At 37.0% G+C, this 26,267-nt stretch overlaps 1 protein-coding gene across 1 annotated transcript in view; it reads right to left on the bottom strand.

Moving 5' to 3' along the window:
• Window positions 1-25,271, bottom strand: part of RIPK4 (receptor interacting serine/threonine kinase 4) — a 74,940-nt gene extending 49,669 nt beyond the window's left edge. Inside the window, exons 1-2 of the mRNA XM_036747673.1 lie at window positions 25,029-25,271; window positions 7,000-7,291 (exon numbers count right to left, since the gene is read on the bottom strand). Of these exons, the coding sequence (XP_036603568.1) occupies window positions 7,000-7,291; window positions 25,029-25,210 (474 nt within the window). The 5' untranslated portion in view covers window positions 25,211-25,271. The remainder of the gene's footprint in view (window positions 1-6,999; window positions 7,292-25,028) is intronic.
• Between the last annotated feature and the right edge of the window lie 996 nt (window positions 25,272-26,267).

Here is a 26,267-nt window from a genome sequence, read left to right as displayed (position 1 = left end):
TGACAGGCAATTGACCATAGAACTCCACTGGTGCCCTATGAATATCAGGAGAAACTGAGGAAAGCCTCCAGGGCGTTGGGTGGACCTTCCAGCAGCAACTTTTGGGACAACATGAACCAGAGTCAAACAGTTTGGGTTGAGATCTGCATCACTGCAGGGAACTCTCAAACCCATGAGATCACAGCTCCATTTTAATATTTAGTGTGAATATTTTAAATAATTTTTAAAATCTCTCTAATCATGTCAGTAACCTTTGACAAGATCATAGTGAGATAATGAACACTTCACTGTTCAGAGAGGATTTTGTTGATGATTCAGAGAAAACACACCTTTTAAAAACATTTTCAAGAGCATCTTTCACAGCATAAAATAATTCCTTAGTGTATTTCTATGGCACAGCATATTTTGATAAAGTAAACATTTAAATGTAGCTTGATTTCCAGTTTAAAAATTGAAACATCAATATTAGCTATAAACATATTGAACTTATAAACTGAATTTTCCATTGTTCATATTTATATATACAAGGAAATTTAATATACAGTTGTAAAAATACAAGTATATTCAAGGCATTACAAGGTATGACATTCATGATTAAAATTTAATGCTTCAAATTTTCATTTGAAAAAACACAAACATTAATTACATGGAGAAATAATAGCTTACAGTAACACAGTGATTTAAGGTTTACAAAATATTTTTCCCCAACTATGAACTAAAGAAAAAGGTTGAAATATTAAACATTTCCACTCCACAAGGCCACCAATTCATACACAAGAATCCCTGTCAGTCAGCAGCATATTGACTTAGTTTTTAAATGTAATGTTATCTATGTTTTGCTGTATTTATTTATTTTATTTAAGTATTTTCCAATTACATTTTAATCTGGTTTGCCCTGGCCAGGTTTGACACCTCTGCTTTACACCATCATGTTGGCTATTTACAAAAATAAATATTGTGATTATGTTTTGTTGCTTAAGGCATGTTAAGGAAGCCTCCCGCAACTAGCCAATCAGGGAGGTGTACACAAATTATCTATTCTTATTTGAGGTTTGAAATACAAACAACGCCTTCAGAAAAGGTGAGGGTTGTGCATAGTGAAACTTTGCCAACACTAAAAATCAATCCCCTTAAATTCAAATTCATTGTTTCCTCTCAAATATTTTTTATAAAAATGATTCCCATGAAGCATTTATTCTATTCATGTAAGAGAAATTACCTGATTTTTCAATTCCTTTAAGAATCTTCACTTAATAAGTGAAAATTACCATAAAGTAGCCAGGACTTTGAACAAGTATTCTTTTAGTCATTCATGAGGAGGCAAAAGTTGTATGCAGCCAATTAGGTTCAAAGAAGACAAAATATAACCAATGACACTGCATTAACATTGAAAGCAAGCTTATTAATATTTGTAGAATGGCATCTTGTAACATTTTTTAAAAACTGGATTTCTCATAGTAACTCAGGGATGCTTACCCAACCAATGAAGAATCAAATTGCTCTGAAATTTATAGTTCCCTGGAACACTGAAAGTTTTCCTGATCCCATGGCCATGCTGTCTTTACATAATATCATCACCTTACCACAAAGAGCTACATACAACTTTGTACTATCAGTGAGACTTGGTGAAAGCAATTTAAATAATGGAATGGGAGTAACTTTGTCATAAAAAAAAACAGAAGTGAAAATGGAAGTGGAGTACTACTTATATGGTAAATAAATGTCAGTCAATACAAATTTATTAAGCACCTACTATGTGCCAGTTTTAACATCTGGGTAGAGAAATAAAAGCTCTCAAGGTACACCCAGTCTAATGTGTGAACATGCAAACAACTATGTGCAAGCTACATACAGAATAAATTAGAGATAATCAACAGAGGGAAGGTCTTAGAATTAAGGAGTTAGATTAAAAAAAAAAGACTTCCTGTAACATGTGGAATTTTAGCTGAGACTTGAAGGAAACCAAAAGAAGACAGGAGGTAGAAATGAGGAGAAATCTAGGCATAGGAGAGCACCAAAGAAAAGGGCCAAACTGGGGAGATGGAGTGTCTTATTGTGGGAGGAAAAGCAAGGAAGCCAGTGTCACTGAATCTGAGCACAAGAGGGAGGTGTAAGGTATAATGAGATTTGAAAGGTGCGGTGGGGCAGGTTATTAAGGTCTTTCAAGGTCAAACTTTTTTTTTGACATTGTATTTGATCCTGAAGGTGACAGAGAAGTCACTGCAAGTTTGTGTAGGGTGACATGGTCAGACCTGAAATTTAGGAAGACTGGCAGGAAGACCAATTAGTAAGCTACTGTAATAGTACAAGTGTGAGGTGTTGGGGGTCTTCACCAGAGTAATGGCAGTCAGAGGAAAGAAGGGGGAATATAGCAGAGATTCCACAAAGGTACAAGTGACAGGCCTTGGCAACACACTGGATGAGCAGAGGGTTTGGGGTGGGCGACAGTAAAAGAAAGTGAGGAGTAGAGAATGACACTTAGGTTGAGAGCCTTAGTTAGCACCTTCACCAGTAACAGGGAAATCAGGAAGAGGAAGAATTTTTGAGATAAACTAATCCCTTCCATTTTGGACATTTAGGTTGAAGATGTTTACATGACATCCAGTTGGAGGTAACTGGGAGTCAGCAGACAGGTTAGAAATTAGATAAATAGATTTGAGAATCATCAGCCTAGAGACATTGATTTGAGGGTAGCTGATGAATTACATCACATCAACAGAAATAGTATAAAGGAAGAAGAGGGCCCATGACAAAACCCTGTAGGATATTCACCTGTACTGGACCTGACCTGGATGAAGATCCAGCAAAGGAGGCTGAGAAGAAGTGGTCAGACAGGTAGGAGGAAGAGAACCAGTAGTATCATGAAAACTTAGATAAGGAGAAAAGAGTGATAGTGCCGAAGGCTGAAAGAAGGCAAGAAGGATGAAGACTAAGGAAAGGCCATTAGATTTAGCAGTTAAGAGATCATTGGTAACTTTGGAGAGGACAGTTTCGGCTGAATGATGAGATTAGAAGCCAAACCATAGAGAGTTAAGAAGAGAATGAGAGGGAAGAAAGTATAGGCACCAATTGTAAGTGGCCTTCTCAAGAAGTCTAGCCACAAAAAGGAGAAGAGATATAAGATGGATGATAGCAAGTGAATTTTTTTGAGGATAGGAAAGGCATTTGACAAGGTGGTAAGCAATAAGGAAATAACCAGTAGTAGACAAGGAGAGATTGATATGAGAAAGATGGAATAATAGAGGGGGAATCTGCTGGAAAAGAGATGGAATGGGACTAGTTGTGCAAGTAGAAGAGTTTACCTTGGCAAGGAGAAGGACCACTTCTTCATGACATGCAGGAGTGAAGGAGAAGATGTTGGGGAGAAAGTATCTGAGAGATGTGAGATGAGGAAAAGAGGGGGCTCTTGGGGGTTCTCAGTTGAGGGTGAAGGAAGGGAAAAACTAAGAAGGATAAAAAGGTTTATAAAAGCCATTGTGTTGAATGAGATAGTGAGATAAGAAGTGTAAAAGAAATGACCAACTTCACTGAGGGCCCAGTTGAGATTGATTACGTAATGTAAATGTATAGTGGACTTAGGACAGTTTTGTGATTTTCTCTTCATTCAGCAGCACATGAATAAGAACAATAGCAATGGTAATCTCAGGTTGAGGACAGACAGGGAAAAGAGCAAGGAAGCCATAATGAAAAAAGGGAATCAAGAGAAGAGGACAACGTAAAGTTGAATTGGTCCAGTCTAGGTCAAGATGAGTAAGGGAGGAGAGTGTAGCCAGCACAGAGAAATTGTCCTGGGATAGAACTAAGAGGTGAAGGGATTGGAGGTTGAAGTGAGGGCAAAGAACAGGGTTTGGGGTTGTAAGATAGAGGGAGAAGTGGAATACCAACGTAAGGGAAATTCAGAGTTCATAAACATGGAAATGGGAGCATATGTGGGTGATGGCAAGATTCAGAGTATGACCAATTCAGTATGTAGCTATGGTGTAGTAGAGGAATATGTAATGGGAAATGAGTAAGTTGAGGAATTCAGAGGTTATGGTGGTTGAGAGAGTATCTGTCTATCTATCTATTCATCTATCTATCTATCTATCTATCTATCTATCTATCTATCTATCTACTAGGGTGCTTCTTGAGGGAGTATCTATATTTATCTATCTACTAGGGTGTTTGAGACAGTATCTATAGCTATCATCTATATAGTTACCTATATATCTATCTCTCTATATGCTAGAGTGTTTGGGGGAGTATCTCTGTCTGTCTATCTATCTATCTATCTATCTATCTGTCTATCTATCTGTCCCCTAATACAAGAGGAGAAGTTGAGGAGGAGAGTAAGATTGTGAGCCAGATGCTGAACTCATTGAGGAAGGAAAGGGAGTGTTCTGGAGGTTGGTAGACCACAACTACCAGAATTTGGCTTAGTTGTTGATATGGTTTGAGTGAATCTCAAAGGAGGAGGAAACATTGCTGAGTGATGATAGTAGGAGATTCTGAAAATAGCACTAGGGAGTAAAGAGTATTCCAACTCCCCCACCTTGATCAGTGAGTCAGGGAGAATGAAAAGTCACTGATGGAAAGGGTAGCCAAGAAGGCTGTCATCAGGAAGGAGCTAGGTCTCAGTAAGAGTCATAAGATGAAAGACGTGGGAAAGGAAAAGATTTGAGATGAAATTAAATTTGTTATCTATGGAACACATTCCAGACAGCATAGTGGAAAGGGTGGGCAGTTTTAAAATAAACACTGGGCAAATTGGGTGGAGGGGAATGGAAGCAGTGGAGAATGATGAAAGAGATTTTGTATAATGGCAACTGTAGGTTCAAGTTCACCACAAAGGGGAGGCTACAACTAGGTGGGAGTGTGCTAATGAATTGAAGAGGAAGGGTTCTGCTGTAGGATGGTATCTTCTCAGAGTGTTAAGTAGCTCAGGGAAAGTGACCAGGACAGGAATCTGAGAATAATGTTTCTCCCCTACCTCTACAGGCAGGCCAGGAGATAGATAGAAGGAACAGAGAGGAATGGCATCTCTCTGTCCCTTGCAGGCAGGAAAGGTCCCCAGCAAACAGAGAGAAGCCAGCCCAAGGGACTCACACGCAGTGGAATGGAGTCTCTACCAATTTGAGCTGGAAGCACAGTTAGTCAACAATGCTTTATTAGGGGCTGACTCTACACAAGGAATTGGACTAAGCACTAGCCGTAAAGAGTAGACTGCAAGCCCAATGAATCAACAGGATGAAGTGGCAGCCAAAAAAGCTAATGCAATCACGGACTGGATTAAGACAAGCATAGCTTCCAGAAATAGGGAGGTTAGAGTCTCACTATACTTTGTCCTCCTCAAAAGTTAGCTGGAATACTGTGCTTAGTTCTGAGTACCAAAGTTCAAGGATATTGACAAGCTGGAGAGCATCCATAAGAATGAAACCAGGATGGTGAAAGGCCTTGAGTCCTTGACATATGAGGATAGATTGAAGGAGTTGAGAATGTTTAGCTTAGAGAAGATCACTCAGAGGAGACATGATAGTTGTGTTCAAGTATTTGAAAAACTGTCATATGGAGAAGGTATATGTCTTGGTTTTTTGGCCCAAGCGGGCAAAACCAGGAACAATGGAAGAAAGTCGAAATTTTGGCTTGACAGCAAAAAAAAACTTCCTAGCAAATAGAGGTATCTAAAAGTGCTGCTTCTAGGTGGTGCATTCCGACCTCCCCCCCACCCCTACACACCCCATGCACACACGCTTTGGAGGTCTTCCAGCATAGGCTGGATGGTCAATTATCAGATATTTTTATAGTGGGTATTCCTTTGGGTTGGATTACATGACTGCTGAGGTCCTTTCTGACTCAAAATTCAACAATTCCGTGAAACACATGAATGCTGATGAAGCTACTGAGAAAGAGAGTATAACAAGGAAAAGAAGAGAGACCAAAAAAGAACTTTGGGGAATACCCGCAGTTAGGTTTCTACCCACAGTGGGAATACCACAGTATGATACAGACTCTGTATCCTCTATTAAGAGGATGAACCAGCAAAGGAGACTGAAGAGTAACAGAATAGATAGGAACAAAAAGAGAAAGTATTAGAAAAATTCAGAGGAGAGAATATCTGGTAGAAGACACTGAAGGTGTCTAGAAAAAGACCACATTGATCAGATATAGGAATTAAGAGATCATCGGTAACTTTGAGATCAAAACCATATTGCCATGGGTCAATGAGTTGAGTGAGAGGAGAATAAATGAAGGCATTTAGAGTAGCTAGCCTTTTCTCAAAGTTTGGCTAACACAGGGAGACAAAATCAAAGAAGATACTTTGAGGAAATGGTAGGGTCTAGTGAAGGATTTTCTTTTTTAAAGGAAGAAAAGCAATGCTGACTAGGAGTGTATAGGTAGGCTACACACCTGAGTGAGACTGACCTCAAATTGTCAAGTCAACTGTATTCTGAGGCAATACTTGTGCAAAGTATGTGCAAGACAGCACAATAGGGCAATGCCTTTTTCCAAACCACATCCTTATGCCTTGTTCTTGTTACCTGAGTTGGGGGCTCCCTGTTAAACCCATATATTCCTCCCAGTAACCAAAACTCCATACAACTGAAACTCGCAACAACAACAATAAACTAACATTTATATAGTGCTTATGATGTGCCCGGCACTGTGCTAAGTGCTTTATAATTATTATCTCATTTGATCTTCACAACAACCCTGGAAAGAAGGGCCATTATTATCCCCATTTTGCAGATGAGGAAACGGTAGCAAATGGGGTTAAGTGACTTGCCCAAGGTCACAGAGCTAGTAAGTGTCTGAGTTTGAATTTGAATTCAGGTCTTCCTGAGCCACTTAGAGCAGAAAGGCTTTGACCTTTTCCCAAAATTTATACCTTTTCCTTTTATACAAAATTTAAGGTTACATCCCATAGTAGACCCTACAGAAGATATTAAACCATGCTTCTTAAAGCACTTAAGCAGAACATGACAATGCAGTTACCAAATTGAAAATAGTAATAGACCAAACCTTGACATGGTAATGTGCATCCAACAATATGTTTGCAGGTTTGAGATCCAAGTGGAGGAGTGGTGGAGACATGCAGTGCAGGAAGTTCATGCCTACTGCTGTTTCATGGATGATCCGAAAACGGAGTTCCCATGGTAAAGGTTCCGAGGCCAGTAATTTCTCTAGTGACCCAGTTTCCATGTATTCCATGACCAATCCAACAGGTTCTCTGCAAATGCCATAAACAGGCAAAATGTAGCGAAACTTGGCCATTTCCATCTTCTTGGCTTCTTCCAAAAGTTCCATACGCTCTCTGAAAAAGAAGTTTGGAGCCTCAGTTGAATTAAACTCAATAAACACTTATTAAGAACTTACTATGTAATACAAAAACACTGCAGGAAATATCGAAAATCAACAAACAAAAATTCAAGTCCTAGCCCTTCATGGAGCTTACTTGGGAATTGGGAATATGACTGTACACAAGTAAATAAATACAAGATAATTAGAGATAGGTAAGAACAGTAATAACTGCTAGGATAAGAAAAAAAGATTCCCTGTAAGATCTGAGCTAAATTTTGAAAAAAAATAAGTATTTTAAGAGGCAAAAATGAGGAAAGAATACATTCCACATATCAGGAGAGACTATTATAAAAGGGTGTGGAGACTAGATACAATGAATTTGGGAAATAGCAAGTCAGTCAACTGTCAAGTATGTGCTAAGTGCTTACCACATGCCAGGCATTTTGCAAAGTTCTGGAGATAGCAGCACTTTGGCAAAAAAAAAAAAAAGTCCCCACCCTTAATAAGTTTACATTCAAATGAAGGAGACGACATATAAAAAGAACTAGATATACTCAAGACATAGCATGATGAGACGTAGATGACATAAAGACTTAGATGAAAGATAATCTGAGAGGCAAAGACGTTAGCTGCTGGGGATCCCGGAAGGTGGATTTAAGCAGAATCTTGAAGGAAGTCAGGGAAACAGGTGGAGGTGAGGGGGCTGGCTTTCCAGACATGGAAGACTGACAATGCAAAAGTACGGAGATGAGAGGTGGGAGTCTGGAGAACTACAAGTGGGTTAGTGCCACCAGATCATAGAGTGTGTAGATGAGAGTAAAGTGTGAGAAGACTGGAAAGATTGACATAGATCTAGGAATAATCTACACAGAAATGATAATTGAACCCAAGAACTTCCTTTACCAAGCTCTAGCTCTTCACCGTTAAGTCTCACTCCAGCCCTAGAACTCACAAGCTGACTGTAGCCTTTCCCTTTGATTGGATGACTTCTCCCAGAACTTCCATTTAAGGGTAGCACCCAGGGTAGCTATGTCCCATTCCTCTGCAGGTGGCCATCTAACTTCTATCCCCACTGCCCAGGGTACCTTAGTTCCCTCCCTCCCCTCTTTTCAGTCTTTTTAAGTGCTATCTTCCTTGCATTAGAATGTATACTCCCTAAGGACAGAGACTGTCTTTCTACTTTGTATTTGTATTTTAGGTGCTTAGCACAGTGCCTGGCACAAAGTAAATGCTTAATAAATGCTTTTCAATGATGCTAGGAACAGAAGAAATCACCAATAGAGACAGTATATAGTAAAAAGAGAAGGAGACCCAGTATGCGCCCTTTGTGGACTCCCATGAACCAACAAAGAAAAATCTTATGGAATGATGGGAATGATACAAGGAAAACCAGGTGAGAACAGTATCATGAAAATTTAAAGAGAAGAGAAATTACCAAATGTCTAGTAATTTGGGAAATGGTTGTTTCATTTGAATAATAATTTATGAAGTCAGATTGCCAAGGGCTTAGATTAAGAATCCTAGAAATACTGACCTTTTTAAAGGAGTTTATCCATGAAGGGGAGGAGAGCATAGGATGATAGCTAGTGGGGTGGGTAGGATCTCAAGTGAAGTGTTTTTTTAACGGATGGGACATAGGTATGTTTGTAGGAATAAGGGAAGGGATCGCTAGATGGGGAGAGATTAAAGAGAGTGGTAATGATAGTTGGGAAATTTGCTAGAGAAGAAAGGAGCAGAAAAGAGTAAGGGGCCATGTAGAGAAAGAAGTTAATATTGTTAAGAAAGGCCAGATCTGCATCTAAGACTGGAGTAAATAGAGGCTGGAATATAAAGTGCGTAAAGGAAAGTAATATGAATTAATTCTGAAAAGTAGACAGCCAGACTATGAAGGGCTTTAAATAGAAATCTCCATAGTTTGTTTTATTTTAGAAACAACCAGGAGCCTTTGAAGATTCATGAGTAAAGGGAATGACTTAGTCACAACTATGCATTACAGAGATTATAAAGTGGAAAAAAGATCTATATTTATTAAAAAAATTTATAGTGGTTCTTTATTTAGTGGCAAAGAACTGGAAGCTAATGGGGCATCCATAAATTTAGGGGGTGCTGAACAAATATGTTATATGAATGCAGTGGAATATACCACAGTAAGAAATAATGAGAAGAACATCTAGGAAGATTTGTATCAACCACTGCAGAGTGAAGTGAGAGGAACAAATATAATAATCTATGCAATAAAAACATATTGTAAAGACAAACAACTGAAAGACTAAAGATCTCTGATTAATTTAATGAGCAACAAGATTCCAGAGGAGAGGTGATGAAGCATGCTACATCATCCCTGCATTTCCTGCCTGGCTGCACTCATTTTAGACTTCTTTAACTTCTCTATCCCACCCCCAGCAAACTCATCATTGGGAAATCTCATGATTTTCCAAGGTTTAATCAGTTTCCTTACTCATACCTCATCAAACCTTCTGCCCCTTGGACTGGAGGGTGGAGCTCTAAACTCCTCTCTTTAAGGAGATGAGACAGGATAGACATCGCAGACATCTCTGTTTCCTACCTGGCTTCATTCATCCCTCCATGGCCCATCTCACATTGCTTTTCAACTTCCTTTCTTGTGTTATCTTCCCCTATTTGACTGTATGCTCCTTGAGGGCAGGGACTGATGTTTTTTAATTGTTTGCTGAGCCCACTGCCAGGCACATACTAGGCACTTAATAAATGATTGACTATTGACTTCTTGCCAGAGGCTATACAGGTGATGGACTCAAGACGAATAAACATGATGAATAAATATACTTTTTTTTTGGCACTGCCAAAGCAGGAATTTATTTTGTTTGGCTATGCATATTACAAGTTCCTTCCCCCAATCCCCACCACTGGCAATAGGAGTGGAAAGGAGAGGAGACTTAGAATTAGGGTTCTCTCCTCCCTGAAAAAAAAACTATGGATAAGGTCTCAAAGAATCAGAGATAAGCAGTTCAGCTTTGAAAGTAGCATTGAATTTATTACAATCATCCCTCAATATTTGCAGGTTTCACAACTGCAGTTTTGGTTATTCCCAGGTTGGCCACTGATAATTAAATGGGAATATTTTGGAGATTTGTGGAATACTGTGGAAAATCACAGATGACAAGCACTGGGCCTGGAATCAGGAATATCTATCTTCATGAGTTCAAATCCAGCCTCAGGCACTTAGCAGCTGTGTGACCCTGGACAAGTCACTTAGCCCTCTTTATCTCAGTTCTTCATCTAAAAAATGAGAAGGAAACAGCAAACCACTCACTCTAGTATCTTTGCCAAGAAAACCCCAAATAGTGCTGTGATGAGTTGGACACGAGTGAAAAATGATTCAATAGCAAAAAAGCCGTAAATGCCTAAGCATATTATTAATCTATTCTATAATTTACACCATAAGTATACATAAACTTATACAGTTTTATTTTGCTAAAAGTCCAGTGCACTAAAGAACTCTGGGCTTTTGCAGTCTCTATGGGAATGCCTCCCCTTGGTCTCTTTACCATCCAGATTCAGTCACTTGATTTTCTACCAAAGACTTTCTGTGAAAGGAAAAGCTGTTGCTGCTGAAGCCCAATAATCTTTGGGCTGCAAAGACTCTGCATAGTGTTCAAGATATTAATCTCTTTCAACTAGAAACTGCTACTTTTTATGGGTGCAGCTAAGTATGTTGTTTTACTTGGGTTTTTTTGTGTTAGATGTGTTTAGAACTGCTAAAAAATAAAGGTTTCATCTACAATCCTTTCTTTGTTCCATAATATATTTGGAAAAGCTAATTTTATTTAGTGTTAAGTTCAGAATAAAAAAATAAAAAAGGAGCAAGATATATTAGAGAAGGAGGAGTAGAAGCTGTGATCAATGAGGAGATTGGAATATTGATGATTATCGGGTAAAGAATGAGAAGGAATGGTCAGACAGCAGGAAGAGGATCAGGAGAAAGGGAGAGAACCAAGGGAGAGGAAGACATCAACAATGTCACTTAATGTGCACCTCCGGACACACACAGAGCCTCAGGTGTACTTGCAATCTAGCCCTGTTTACCAATATGTAATGATCCTGGACCACTTTACAAGTGGCAATAGAGCTATGATTAATGGTGAATTAGTGACACATATACAAATATCTATTGCTTTAATTTCACATAATTAAAATAATAGTCCTTCCAAAGTCTTCAATCTCAAGGTTACTCAAATAGCGGTTTTTCTTCCCTTCCCCCACAGGTTGTGATTGTAAGAAAAATGAAAATTACTTTAATATCCATTCTTTCTCCCTAATTAAATAGAAGTCATTGTTATCTTCTATGCTGGATTTAATATTAAATTGAAATTAAATCCAGCATAGAAGATGACAATGACTTCTTTTTAATTAAGGAAAAAGATTGGAATAGATTTCAAAGAAAAGCAACAATCAATCATTGTAGGAACCATGATTATTAATGATACCTGCATCTGCTGAAATTTAATCTCATTCTGAAGTTAATAGCATATTATATATGATATACAAGCATCCTGCCAGCTTGGTTTGTGTTCATGGATTAAGCTATTGACGATACAAGGTTCTTTCATACCATGTGATTGTTAGAATAAATCTTGAGAAGTCTGCGAGGTATCATCCTCATTTTACAAAAATGAAGACCTTAAGACTCAGTTAACTAATTTATCAAGTTATTTAAGTGACTTTCTCAAGGTCTCACAGTTAGTAAGTAGCAGAATGGGGACTGAAATCCAGTTTTCCTGGCTCCAACTCCAATACTCTTTTCATTATAACAATCCACCTTTAAAAGTCTTCAGTAAGTTTCAGTTTTGTTCCAGAACCAAAAGAGGAAAGAATTTTTCTCAGAAATCATCTTGATAAACAGATTACCTAAATTAATCTGCTTGACATATAAAAACAGGCTTTACCCAGCAAAACATAAAACTGCTTTAAATGTCTTACAATAGTTATTCTCTGTTATTTTCTTAACATTTATATATTATGTGCAAAGGCATATAAGCTGCAACTTAAATTATAATTAGACTCACTAGGTAAAATTAAAACTGTTTTCTTCAAGGAACAGGCATCTGTTGGTGGTTTATATTCATTAATAACAAGTAGCAGCACAAAAACTTAGTACTTGCTCCAACTTAGTAGTCGGTTTCAGACCTCTGATTGAATCACCTCAAATGAAAAACTTTTTCTTACTTGTCTGATTTTCTCAGACTAGCCTAGAGTTTGAACATAAAGCTTTTTCTTTTTCCTTTTTCACCTGAAGCACTGAGAATGGGAATGGTCAAGAGAGCACAGATAATTTATCTTGAATTTTGCTACCTTTCCCAAAACTGTAAGACAAGATTCTCTTTCACTGTATCTGTTTGCACACCACTTTACAATGTATCTCAGAGCTACAAAAGCTAAAGAATTAAGTTTTCATTCAGTACCTCAGCTTTAAATCTTTTTTTCTAAGTTACAAGTCTGGCAAAAAGCACTGAATTCCACTGACTTTTGAAAGAAAATACAGTTAACAGAAATGAATCATTAAGTCAAATTACCATCTGGCTAAAGTATGATCAGCGTGACTTCTTTATTCTTTAATACTTTTATGGAACTGCTGAATGGCAGATGTTTTCAGTCTCAGAAAAAGCAATAATCCTCAGAAACCAAACCCTAGTGGCCCTCTACCATGATCCTGACAGATTTTCCCTCCCTTTGTATGAAATCTGCCGCTTGGACTTTTTAAAAAAACTTTTAAGTACATATAAATGTGAGTTATTATCATTATTATTTCTTCATCCTTTTATACAATCAGTGGCGCCTGCATAGATCCTTAGAAAGGAAGTGACAAAGACTTAAAAATTAACCCGTGCCTCTGCAGTCACATGCATTATCTGTATAGGTAACTCAAATAGCCTCCTAGTTTTACAGGCTAATAATAACAGGCAGGATCTGTAAGATCTACCCAAACATCCCAAGCAGAATACTATGTAAGAAGGTTGGATATTTCAGATGAATCTCAGAAAAATAAAAATTTCCTTAAAGCTATATTAGCTGACATTAGGAAAAACAAAGCTTTCGATTTTTAAGCTTCATTTCAAACAAAACAATCAATTAAAAAAAAAGAAAATGTCATCTATTAGAGCTCAGTTTATTCCTTGCACTTATGGATTTTGATAGTAAACAGTATGTCTAAAGGTCTATCAAAATTCTCTATTGAAAAACTAGAACAGTTAAAAGACATTTAAAATTTTTTTAATTTATGAAGCGTTTATCTAATATAGACACTGGGCTAGGTACTAGGGATGTAAAAGTCAAAGTTAAAACATTCTCTTGCCTTTTCTATTCTAATTCCTGTTATGATTTATGCTAAAAATTCCACTTGAACAGTTGTGCTCTTGCATTCTAGAAAAAATGTCTGAAGACCTTATTTATACATAGATTTTCTTCACTTTAAAAAAGACAAGGGCTAGCTGTAATAGTGCTGGGCCTGGCATCTGAAAGACTTGTCTTTCCAAGCTCAAATCTGGCCTTAGATGCTTAGTAGCTGTGTGATCCTAGGCAAGTCACTTAATGCTATTTGCCTCAGTTTCCTCATCTGTAAAAATGAGTTGGAGAAGGAAATGGCAAACCACTCTACCATCCACTATCCACTCCAGTGTCTTTGCCAAGAAATCAGCGTCACAAAGCAAAAACCCAAACGGAGTCACAAAGAGTTAGACACAACTAAAACCAACAATATTCGTCTATCTATATTTCACCAATTGTTAAACAAATGCATTTTGAAACAATAAATGGATAAAGTATCTATTAATGGACCAAATATAGCAGATAAATGAGATTAAATGCATAAAACAAAATATGTAGCATTATAAAGGAAAGCGTTTTTACTGAAATATTATCTATGTGTATGATGTATGTTATGTTAAGAAGTATGAAAGTTATCTATGTGTATGTATATATACACATATATACATACATACATAATCTCAAAGACTCCAGGGTAAGAGTCTTTGTTCTAAACCCCCTTACTAGCTGAATGACTTGAAGAAAAATTTTTCTCCACCATTGCCATGTTCTAAAAACTTGTGAACATTGTAATCTGCATACTAAATAATAATACTAAAAAAAGAACTTCCCAGTACACTATTATAAATAATCCATCATTTTCAGCAACCCATCATAGGCAAGGCACTAAACCTTGTTGGGCATCAATATCTTTATCTATAAAAAGAAGACTTGAGAGTGACTATCTCCTTTCCAACCATAATTTTAATTTGATTTGTTCTCAAGTGGTCAATTCATTCATTTAAACAATTTTTAAACTTCTATTGAAGAGTATACGGTTAGCGATAAACAAAATACAACTTTCTGATAAATTCAAGGAAAATAATATATAGTACTTTTAAATTTTACAAAAAAATCTTAATCTCTTTTAAACCTAGCAATAATCTGATGATGCTGGTACTAAAATGTGAACCCAGCCTTTATTGGTACAAAATTTTCTTTCTAAGGAAGTCTGTGTTTTGACTCTCTACATCTTTTATATTATGCATTCAGTATTGCTAACAAATACACAATAAATTTACAGTCTATGGATCATTAATTTACTGTAAAGCCAAAACATATTCAGTATAGCTACACCCTCAGAGTACTTCATCTGAAATACTACTTAGTTTTACTATCCAAAAGTGATGATGGTAGTCTGAGGAGTATTCAACTTGATTCATTAAGCATTTATTTAAAAACTACTCAGCTTGTCTAGAACTGTTTTAGGAAACTGATAAAGTAATATTTGGAAAAAATAAGCCCCCCAAACAATTTTAAAAGCACCTATGACTACACATTACATACTATACATTACATACTACCAATATGACTACACAAACAAGTTCTGTGTGGCAGAAAATAACCACAATACATAGAATTATACAATTTTTTTGGAAGTAAATGGGACCTTGAGAGAATCTAGTCCTACTTTTTAAAAAAAGCAGAACTTTTTTGAAAACAAGATTTTAATAAAAGATCCCTCTCTTACTCAATTTAAGAAATGTTTCAAAAGTCTAATATGTGCATTTGAGGTAGAAAGCTAGGCACTGGAAATACTAAATGATTAAGGCGTAGTCCCTGCCTCTCAAGGACTATTTGGAAAGATGAGACAGGGACCCAAATAACTATAATACAAAATAGAGAATGCTAACTATACAGAGCCATCAAAGAAAGGTTGGGGGAGGGAAGGACATTGTTTCTAGGATATGGAGAAGTGGAATTAGGAAAGGTTTCATAGAGCTTAATCCTACTGCTATGGCTTTCCTGCCAGTTAAAGACATTTTCTAGCTTTTTTTCCAAAAGGTCCAGTGTACAAAATAAATTGTTAGTTCTTTTCTCAAAAATAGCAAAATTACATTAAATTAGAGGTAACATGCACATTTTGGCAGAAGCAATTATGCAGACTTTGCTAAAAGACATTGAAAGACTTTTTGTTTATTCTTTTTCAAAAGTCTCGAATTGAAAATGCTGTCTGTTATTCTGAATTGTAGTCTCTGACAGCCAAAATGCAAAATAAAGTATGTCAGCAAATTTGCATTAGTTGATAATACCATAGTGCCAAATTTCCTTACCAGCATATCCCTTATTGGGGCAGACATAAATGCTATATAACACAGGGTTTATTTATAATTGTTTCAAGCTATGTTTTGAAAGTGTGCCAATTGTCCATAAAAAAATGTGAACTGACTTCATGTAGACTGAAGTAAGGCTGGGAGTTGGACACATGACTCATGTTTGTAAACAAAAGTGTTTTCCCCCCATTTTAAGTGTAAAATGAATCTTTTTTTTGGGTAATGAGTGAAGAGGCACAAGTACCCATTATGAAAAGAAATGTCAATTTTATTTATGGTTTTAATGAAGTGTTAATATAGTAAGAAACTGGAAAGTAATCTGGCAGAAACTAGGTATAGACCAACATTTCATGCCCTATACCAAGATATGGTCCAAATGGATACATAACTTAGACATAAAGGGTGATATCATAAGCAAATTAGAGGATCAAGGAAGAAATTACCTTTTGGATCTATGGCTGGGGTAAGAATTTATGACTAAGGAAGAAAGGATCACAGAAGATAAAATTACCAATTTTCATCGCATAATATTAAAGTTTTGTGCAGATAAAAAACTTTGCAGCAAGTTTCACTGTTAAGAGTGTGATTTCCTAGATATATAGAGAACTAATTCAAAACTGTAAGAATAAAATTCATTCCTCAATTGAAAAATGGTCAAAGGATGTATAGGACAGCCAGTTCTATAAGGAAGAAATTTAAGCTATCAATATGAAAAATGCTCTAAATCACTAATAATTACAGAAATGCCAGTTACAACAACTCTGAGGTTCCCATCAGACTGGCAAATTTTGAGAGAAAGAGAGAAAGAGAGAGAGAGAGAGAGAGACAGAGAGACAGAGAGAGACAGAGACACAGATACAGACACACACACACACACACAGAGACAGAGACAGAGACACAGACACAGACACACACACACACAGACAGAGAGAGACAGAGACACAGACACAGACAGACACACACACACACAGAGACAGAGACAGAGACACAGACAGACACACACACACACAGAGACACAGACAGAGACAGAGACAGAGAGACAGAGGGAGGGAGAGGGAGAGACAGAGTGAGGAGAAGGGAGAAACAGAGGAAGAGGGAGAAAGAGAGGGAGAGGGAGAAAGAGACAGACAGAGAGAGGGAGAAGGATGGGGGGAGAGAGACAGACAGAGACAGAGAGACAGAGAGAGGGAAAGGGAGAAGGAGTGACAGAGAGAGACAGAGAGAGAATGAGAATGGCAAACTGTTTAAGGGATTATGGGAAAACAGGCACTTTGAAAATATACCATAAAAGTTACCAAACTGTGCATGCCCTTTTGACTACCCAGCAATAAAATTATTTATACCTCAAAGAGATTAAAGAGAGAAGAAACCATCCTTTATGTACAAAATTATTTTTTAGCAACCCTTTCTGTAGTGTCAAAGAACTGAGCACTAAAGGGCTGCCTATCAGTTGGGAAATGGTTTATCAAAGTATGGCCTATAAACGTAATGGAACACTACTGTGTTAAAAGAAATAACAAAAGAAACAGTTTCAGAAAAACCGAGGAAAATTTATATCAATTGATAAAGAGTGAAGTGAGCAACACCAAATATTTATCCAATAATGCAGTGGAAATAGTCTTAATGTGATCACAGTAATGATCATCTATGATTCCAGAGGACAGATGATAAGCATGCTACCCATCTTTTAGACAGAGAGGTGGTGGATTCAGGGTGCAGAATGAGATCTATTATATATTTTTTTGACATGGCCAATTTGGAAATTTGTTTTTCTTGACTGCATATTTGTTATAAGGATTTTTATTTTTCCCTTCCCACTGCCCCCTGTGGTGGGGGAGGAAAAGAAAATTTATTTTTCATTAAAAATATTTTTAAAAATCAGTTTGACCTTACTGTTGGTAGAGCTGAAGCTGTCCAATCATTCTACACAACAATTTGGAATTATGCAAAAAAAGTGACTAAAATTGTTGTGCCTTCTGATTCAGAGATTCTACTATCCCAAAGAGATCAATGACAAAAAGAAAAGCTTCCTGAACAGCAAAATATTTATAAGCATCACCATTTATAGCAGCAAAACAACTGAAAACAAAGTAGACATCCATCAAATAAAGAATGGCTAAACAAGTTATGGTACATGAAATTTAATTGAACGTTACTGTACTGTAAGAAATTATGAATATGATAAATACAAAGAAGCATGGGAAGAGTTATATAAATTGATGCAAGTGAAATAAGCAAAACTGGGAAAACAGTACACAGTGACTACAACAACGTAAATGAAAAAAAAAAAGAAAAACAAGAATAAAACAATCAAATGGATCCCATGAAAATATAATGACTAGTCTTGGCTCATAAGAAGGTACCTCCCTAGACTTTTTTGCAGAGGTAGAGGACTAAAAGTGTGTAACACTACATATAGTTAAAACTTCTTTGATGTGTCGATTATTTTTACTGAAATGTTTTTTTCCTCTTTTGCTTTAAACGTTTTAAATAAGGTATTGCTCTCTGAAGAGAGAAGGGGATTGGGAAATTTAACTGACACAAATCAAAAGTAATAAAATTTATTTTAAAAATGTTATATATTAAGCTAATTAATATATTAGTTAGTGGAGAAAAGGAAAGCAACAAATGTTCTCATTAAAAACTACCAACCTACCTAAGCAGTTAGGTGGTACAGAGGATAGAGTGGCAACCCAGGAGTCAAGAAGACTTATCTTCTTGGGTTCAAATCTGGCTTCAGTCACTTACTAGCAGCATGACCCTGGGCAAGTCATTTAACCCTGTTTTGCCTCAGTTCCTTGTCTATAAAATGAGCTGGAGAAGAAAATGGCAAACCACTCCAGTATCTTTGCCAAGAAAATCCAAAATGAGGTCAAGAAGTCTTAGACATGACTGAACACCAAATCTGCCTGAGGATTCTCCACAAGTGGAAGATTATTATGTCTCCCTCAAAGCAAGAAAGCTTATATTTCATATTCTACCCTTGACATAAGACTTGGTGACCCTCAAAAGTCCTACAGGAACTACAAATGTGAGGCTTTGACCGAACCAGATGAAGAAATAGCTTCTTGAATAGGATAACTTTAATGGTAAATTTCTGCTAAATCTTTATGTTCAGTGTGAAAATAGGCAAGACTCTTATAAAAATAGTAATCTAACACAAGAAATCACAGAATTCTAAGGCTGGAAGAGGAGACTCTGAGACATCTTCTAGTTCAAATCCCTCATTTTATAGATGAAGTAATTGAGTCCCAGTGACACAAAATAACTTCCCAAATCACATAAGATAGTGGCAGCCCTAAAAGGTTTCCTATTTTAGAACTCAAAGAAATATCTAGGAAAATAAGAAAAAGCAAGAAGATTTTGTTCCTAGAAAAGCTTCATGTAACTTTTGTTTTAGGCTAGGGGAAAGAATAGAGTCCTGGGGGCATTATATTATAATGGTAAAACAGGAAGAGGAAAAAAAAAACCGGGTGTGTGTAACAAAGAACTATTCAGAAGAAAAAAAAAAACCTGGGAACCACCTTTAGAAAACACACACAGACACATACACACAGCAGAAAAAAATAAAAAGGTTAGATAATGCCTTTCAGCTAGAGTTTTCTGTTCCACCCCCAATCCAATTACTTTTCCCAAGCTTTCCAAAGAACCACAGAAATATTCCCATGACAGCTATTTTAAAAAGGTCCAAGTAATGGATTTGTCCACTTGACTGCACTATAGTTACAACTCATAGTTTACTCAGGCTTGTCATTACTAGCCAGGCTTATTATACTAGACCCTTTGGCGAAGATGTAGCTAAACCATAATGCGTATTTTTTTTTTCCCTTCTTACTGTTGGAGTTTCCTATTCACGCAAATGCTCAGAATTCAACTAAAAACAAATGGATTTCACCCACTGCACCAGGTTCTGCCCTCTCGCAAACAGAATAAATTCAATCCTTCTTCCACACAGAAATGCTTCAAATACCTAAAGCACGAATCATAGCCCTCCATCCCCCAAGCCTTCTCTTTTTTGTGGATCCTTATTCTATTTTCCCTGTGCATTGTCTACACCTCTAAGTATAGGTATGCTGCACCAGCAAATTTGTTGAACATGCAATCTATTCCTTTATCCAAGTTCAATTTCTTTTAACAAAAATAAACATGCAATCTATTCCTTTATCCAAGTTCAATTTCTTTTAACAAAAATAAACATGCAATCTATTCCTTTATCCAAGTTCAATTTTTTTAACAAAAATGTTAAACGGCAGATGTTAAAAATTTAAACAGGATGAGTTAATTTTTTTTTAAACAAAAATGTTAATCAGCATAGCACACATGCCTGAGGCACTGCACTGGAGACCTCACCAACAACAGGACCAGTTCCATTAATTATGACATACCCTGAGGTAACAGGTCAAAACCTTATCACAGAGATGGAGGTGGTGACTAAGCCAGAGTCAAAGTTGGGAAAGAGTGGGAAGCAAAGGAGTAGGAGCTTGTTTAGCAGCTGTAGGGAGCCTGGTTCACCTGCTTGCCACCCTAGGGATAAGCAGCCATGGGCAAAATTTACCATTTTCAGTACAGCTACTCATTAAGGAAAACCAATGTGATCACAGGCCCTATAGTGTTATAGTGGCCTTGGGCAGATGAAAGTAAACCTGAGCTTTGTAGAAAGCCAACCAAACTCCTCAGCCACCTTAACTCTGTAGTTGTGGATTTTGAGACTTCCAGCTCAGGGAAATGCTATTCCCACACCAGAGAAGCCATCTTAGGGCACAGGCAGATGGACATACCATCCTAATGGGTATTTGTGGTTGCAACTTTCACATACTACCTAAAAATAGTGCCAAGACTAACCTATAAAACTAATAGGCATGTTAGGGATTGGTATTGAACTGGTGATTTCGTTCCTAGATAATGAAAATGCCTAGCGCAAGTCTACACTTTCTCTGTAATTTACAGCATTAAGAGAGTTGCATAGAGCACCTGGGCCTTGCCCAGGGGCATGCAGCTAGCATACATCAAGGACAGGACTTGAACCTAGCTGGTCCTTACTCCAGGGCAGGCTGCAGGCTCTCTAGTCACTATTTAGACAACGATTTTCAAGTTCAGGTTTGAGAGACAGCCGTTTTTACCCTATTTAGGTAAAATGAAATAACATTCCTAAGCAGAGAAATATAAACTAGATTAATGTAATAAAGTAAATCACTTGCAAATGTCTGATTCTTTAAAAAAGGTAAAAAAAAAGCCTAGCCTTTCTCTTTACCATAGATTTTATGTTCTTAAAACATAGGACTCAACTCCATTCTGCCCCTTCCTTTTTTGCTCTTCATAAAACTGCAAGTGAAGTGTTTCCTGTTTAGGGACACTTTTGACCTCCCATACTGCACAGCTACCTCATACAAGTCACTACCTGCCCAGTTTGGGAAGGGCAGAAATGACTTTCTAGCTAAAGGACAAAACATTTTTTCAAGCATGCTCGGAAGTATCTGAAGTGACTTGCCTTAAACAGGGAAGTTCTCCCTAGTAGGTCACCCCAGAAAATGCAATCAACTAGATTAAATACTCTAAAAGTTCTATTTAATCATTCTAATAAGGGTCAAATTCTGCCATAAAAATATGCTCCATTACTCAAATAAAATTGAATTTTAGAATTTTAAATTAAATTAAGAATTTAGAATTAAATTAAATTAATTCTAAATTTAAATTAAAATTTCTTTGTGAACTTAAACATAATATGCAAATATTAGAAACTGTGAACTTGTTAAACAATTTTTCTAAGTATATCTACATAAATATACACATACCAACTAAAGTCATTGACCACCAAATTCAGCAAAGTAGCAACAATATTGATCTTATGCACTTTTTGTTTTCTTATGTGTATTAAAAAATAAGGTTTTATTGGTACTTTTTGACTGACTTCTCCTGTTCTGTCTTCTACTCTAGCTTCAAGACACAGGCCTAGAGGTTTCTGGTATGTTTCGTTTGTCCTTCTCTGTTTCAGGTGACCGGCAGCAATATCCCCTGGACACGGGCCTCCAAGCCATGGCGACAACCGTGGAGGCAGAATTGCCGATAGGATGGTGCACCCAGCCTGGCATGGAAGCCCTGAGAAGCCAGGGTGTCTGGTACTTGAGTCTAAGGTGAGTTTTGGGCTTGGGACTGTGCTCAATAGGAAGTGAACTAATCGCTCTCTATACCCGCACCTTCCCCCACTGGGATGGTGTCTGCCTCCCAAGTACTAGGGGAATAAGTTTGTGTATTTGTGATTATACCTTTTGAAGTAAATATTTCTGTGTAAAAGTTAATATGACTATTAGTGGCTAAATGTTACTGGGATGCAGAAGACCACCCCTTGCAAATGAGGGAGCAACATAGATGCGGACTGGAGCATTTTGTGGAGTCTAGACACACATCCCCTTCCCCCCACAAAGATATCGGAGAACCCTGGGTGGTGAGGTGAAAATATAACTCACCTGGCCTTCAGGCAGTGAAGGCTAGGATAGTCTGTCTTACGCTTATATTATATGTGTTATAGCTTCCTCCCCGAGCAGAAAGTAAGTGTATGCAAAGCTGAGACACACCTCCTCAGCAGCCCCTGGTGCCCCTCCTTCCTCTGGAACTGAATAGGGTGGAAGGTCGGCAACGGAGAGGACCTCCCAGATCCTCCGTCATTTAAGGAGGGTGCCCAGGGAGTTGACCTAATCATTCGCCATCCAGCTACTTTATTAGACTTCATGATCCCCAGAAACTCATCATTTGCAAAATGATATTAACTCTGAAAATCTCCCCACGTCAGATCATTTCCCACCCTAGCTACAGGCTGCAGGACTTCATCAAACTGGGAAACCTCATCTCCTTGCCCACCCCCACCCCCCTTTCAGTTTCTTTTTCTCTAGTTTTCCCGAATTAGATCAGGAGATCCTTTAGGTAGGGACTGAATTACGCCTTTCTTTGTATCCCTATCTCTTAGCACTGTGTTTGGCACATAGTAAGCGCTTAATAAATGTTTATTGACCATTTATCATTGACTAGCTATCGCTAATCCACCAAACTATGGCACTCCCCATAAGCATTCCCTTATGACAAATACATATTGTCCAACAAAACAAATCAACACATTGGTTACATCTAGAATTGTTTAATAAATACAGCTCACTCCAGAAATCTAGAAAGGGCTTACTAAAAAGGTGCTCTTAAATACCTCTTTTGTCGTGGAACAAATAATAATTGAAATGAGCAGCAAGAAAACTATCCCTAGCAGAGCTTCTCTGGATTTTGAGGCTGTAAACATGCCATTTTGTAAGCAAAGTGATTGTTCCTAGTATCCTCCACTGCACTGAGCCCAGTGCCTCGAATATAGGTATTTAATAAATACTTGCTGAGTGAATAAATGAGGTTCGTAGAAGCAGCAATACAAACTAGAAGGGGAACCAGTTTATACATGGGATTTTAAGTTTTGTAAGGACCTTGCTCTTTATTTTGCTTGAGTTAGAATGAAAAGCTGTTTTACTTCTTGTTTGCTTACTTAATAAGCTTTTGCAAAGTTCGTCCCTAAAATTTTAAGACATCTTGTGTTCAAGGTTTATGGCTAAAAACCACAAGAAGTCAGATAGGGAATCTCTCTAGGTATAAATGAAAAATTTAGAGGAGTTCTGTGCTGTAGAAATTTTAAGCATTTACCAAATGTGCCTACAAAATTCGTGCATTAAATTAAGCTACTACTGAGCTTTAGATAAATCTACTTCTGCTTCCCCTAAAAGTTAGTTCACACATTGCACTTGATGGCTGGTGATTCAAAACCCTTTAAAAACGTTTCTTCAATTCTTAGTGTGTCTGGAAATAGACTGAAGGAAGAAGGTATTATCTGTTTTAGATGGAGAAACTGAGATGCAAAGATCTTTAATGCAATTTTTTTTCTTCGAAAACTCCCTCATCAATGATTCAAAATGAGCACAATTTTCTATTCAACTAGACCACCTTCTTTTAAGAGCTAAGTCAGTTTGAAGTATTTTTATGACTACATGCTATTGAGAAAGGTATGAAGTCTAGAATCTTGATTAGATACTGTTACATCTACAAACAAAAGCAGCCATAAATTCACAGCTAAAAATACGCCCTACTACTTCTCCCACCACAAACCTCCCCTGTTTCTCCAACCCCTCAGGACAATCATGAGGTATGGACAGCAAACATTAAAATATCTAGTTTCAGAAGAAAGGCCTGTTTAATTTTAATCAAGCCTATGGCTGCCCACATGGGGAATTTTCTTCTTATAACAATTGGCATTTAAAGAGTAAATTTAAAAGTAGCAAAAAGGCTTATAGATACAGTATTGCAGTAATACCCCAAAGGCTTATATAAACTAACTTTTCAGGATGTCCAAAAGCCAACATACAAATCACAAAACACAAAGGATAAATAAGAAAAAAGGTTCTAAACCTTCCATTCCAAAACACACTAAGTCATTGTACTGTTTTACCCTAGCCAGAACTTGTCTTCTGAGATCATGTTCTAACATGCTTCAGATAATCATTTCATATCTGGCTGCCTTTTTTTTTTTAAAGTGCTTCATATGGGCTGGGCATTATGTGTGGGGGTGTAAATTTGCACTTTACTAACCTGAAAATTTCATAGATCAGTGTGAAAAAATATACACAAAGTAATCAAAAAGTCTTGAACTATGAAATTTGAGAGATAGCTAAATCCAAATTAACCACTTTTACAGTTTAGAACTACAAAAGGATATGTTAAATTACACAGTCTTTCTAGTTTAAGCCAAAAAAATAGTACCAAGGAGCACGTTTCAGATAGTCTCAATGTACCAACAAATTAGCAAAAACTGACTGCTAACCACTTAGAGAAAGTCAGGAAGGATAATTATGATTGCTACTGAAATAGTCCAGAAATATCTTTACATTTAATCTAGCACGAACCGGGAAAAAATCCCCTAAAATCCAGAAAGTTATCCTAAACATTGAGACAATCTAGTTAAATTGTGTAAGTTTAAAAACAATTTCTCCTTGTAACTGATTAAAAAAAAAAGCCTTCCTGATGGCAAAACACCATTTCTGCAGATTTTAAGTATAAATATCACACTATGGAAGAGACAGTTTTCAGAAAAACAAGTCACTTAAAGTTACTTACTTCTCGTCTACATGAAGACTTGGGGAACATTTGATTGCAAGCCATGTTTTCCAGTGAATGTGTCGTACTTTGTAAACCTGTCCAAATCCCCCTGAACCGATCTTCTCCCAGCTAACAAATTCACTGGAGTCAAATGTTCTCAGCAACCCCATTTCCCAAGGGGAACTGTTCTCCTTTTCCATCTTTTACCAACTAAATTCTCCAAATCTGGTTTCTCTACTTTCCTTTACTTCCCAAACTTCCAGGCTGCTTTCTCCCACAGTACAGAAGGCTGTGTCTTTCCCAGCCCAGGTGACTCAGGTGTATTCATTAACCAAGCTATGACATCATTTCCTGGGCTCCAGTTGCTCGAGTCTGGTGTCTATAACTTGAAATGCACATTTCGATTCAAACAGGAAATACTAAAAAGTTTCCTTGTTTTTTTCAGAACAAAGGTTGGAAAGAGTAGGGAATTTACTGTTCTCATTCAATCCCAAATGGAATGATAAATTCATTGTACACGGCCCAATTAGAAAGTTCTCTTTGTTTTAGTATAATTGCTATCTCTTGAACTTTTCACTTGGAAATCATATTTGAAAAGAAGCCCAGAGAATGAAAGTGACAAATGCAGAGTGTGGCTCAGCATACTGCAAGATTCCATTCAATTCCATTCGATTCAGCAAGTATTAAGTGCCTAGGTTATAGAAGTCACTGTTTTCACTGCAAGGACAAAAAGCACTACATTTTTAAATTCTTTCTTTGCTTAATTAAAAATGCTCTCCTTAATTTAAAATCTAAGAGGATTTTTGAAGGAGAAACAGGGTAACTATATTTTTTGCCCTTCGGGGAAAAAAATTCCTGAATTGAAAAAATTCTGCTTTTTAAAGGTGGGCTGATGAGTGTTATATTATAAAATCAGTGCAAAAAATCATGGTCTCATTACTAGGCAGTATTTCCATACCCTACCAAGCTATATTTTGTTAAATTAGAATTAAGGAGTAATACTTTCTAGAAATAGATAAAATAATAAATTCACATAGAAAAAATCCACAAGAATACAAAGAAAAAACTACAAGGAAAAATATTGCAAAGAAAGTCAATGTTACATCATAGACAATAATGAATTGAAGTAGTGGGCAGAATTTTTTGAAAATCATTTAAAACTATAAGAAAAAGTACATTGTTATTTTTTCAAGAATGTACTTGTTTTAATTATGAAGAGGCAGAATTAATTGATTCAATTAAATAAAAAGCACTTAC

This window comes from Trichosurus vulpecula, chromosome 2 (assembly GCF_011100635.1).
Source record: "Trichosurus vulpecula isolate mTriVul1 chromosome 2, mTriVul1.pri, whole genome shotgun sequence".
In the NCBI taxonomy this organism is placed as follows: Eukaryota; Metazoa; Chordata; class Mammalia; order Diprotodontia; family Phalangeridae; genus Trichosurus; species Trichosurus vulpecula.
This window is presented reverse-complemented; position numbering and strand designations above follow the sequence as displayed.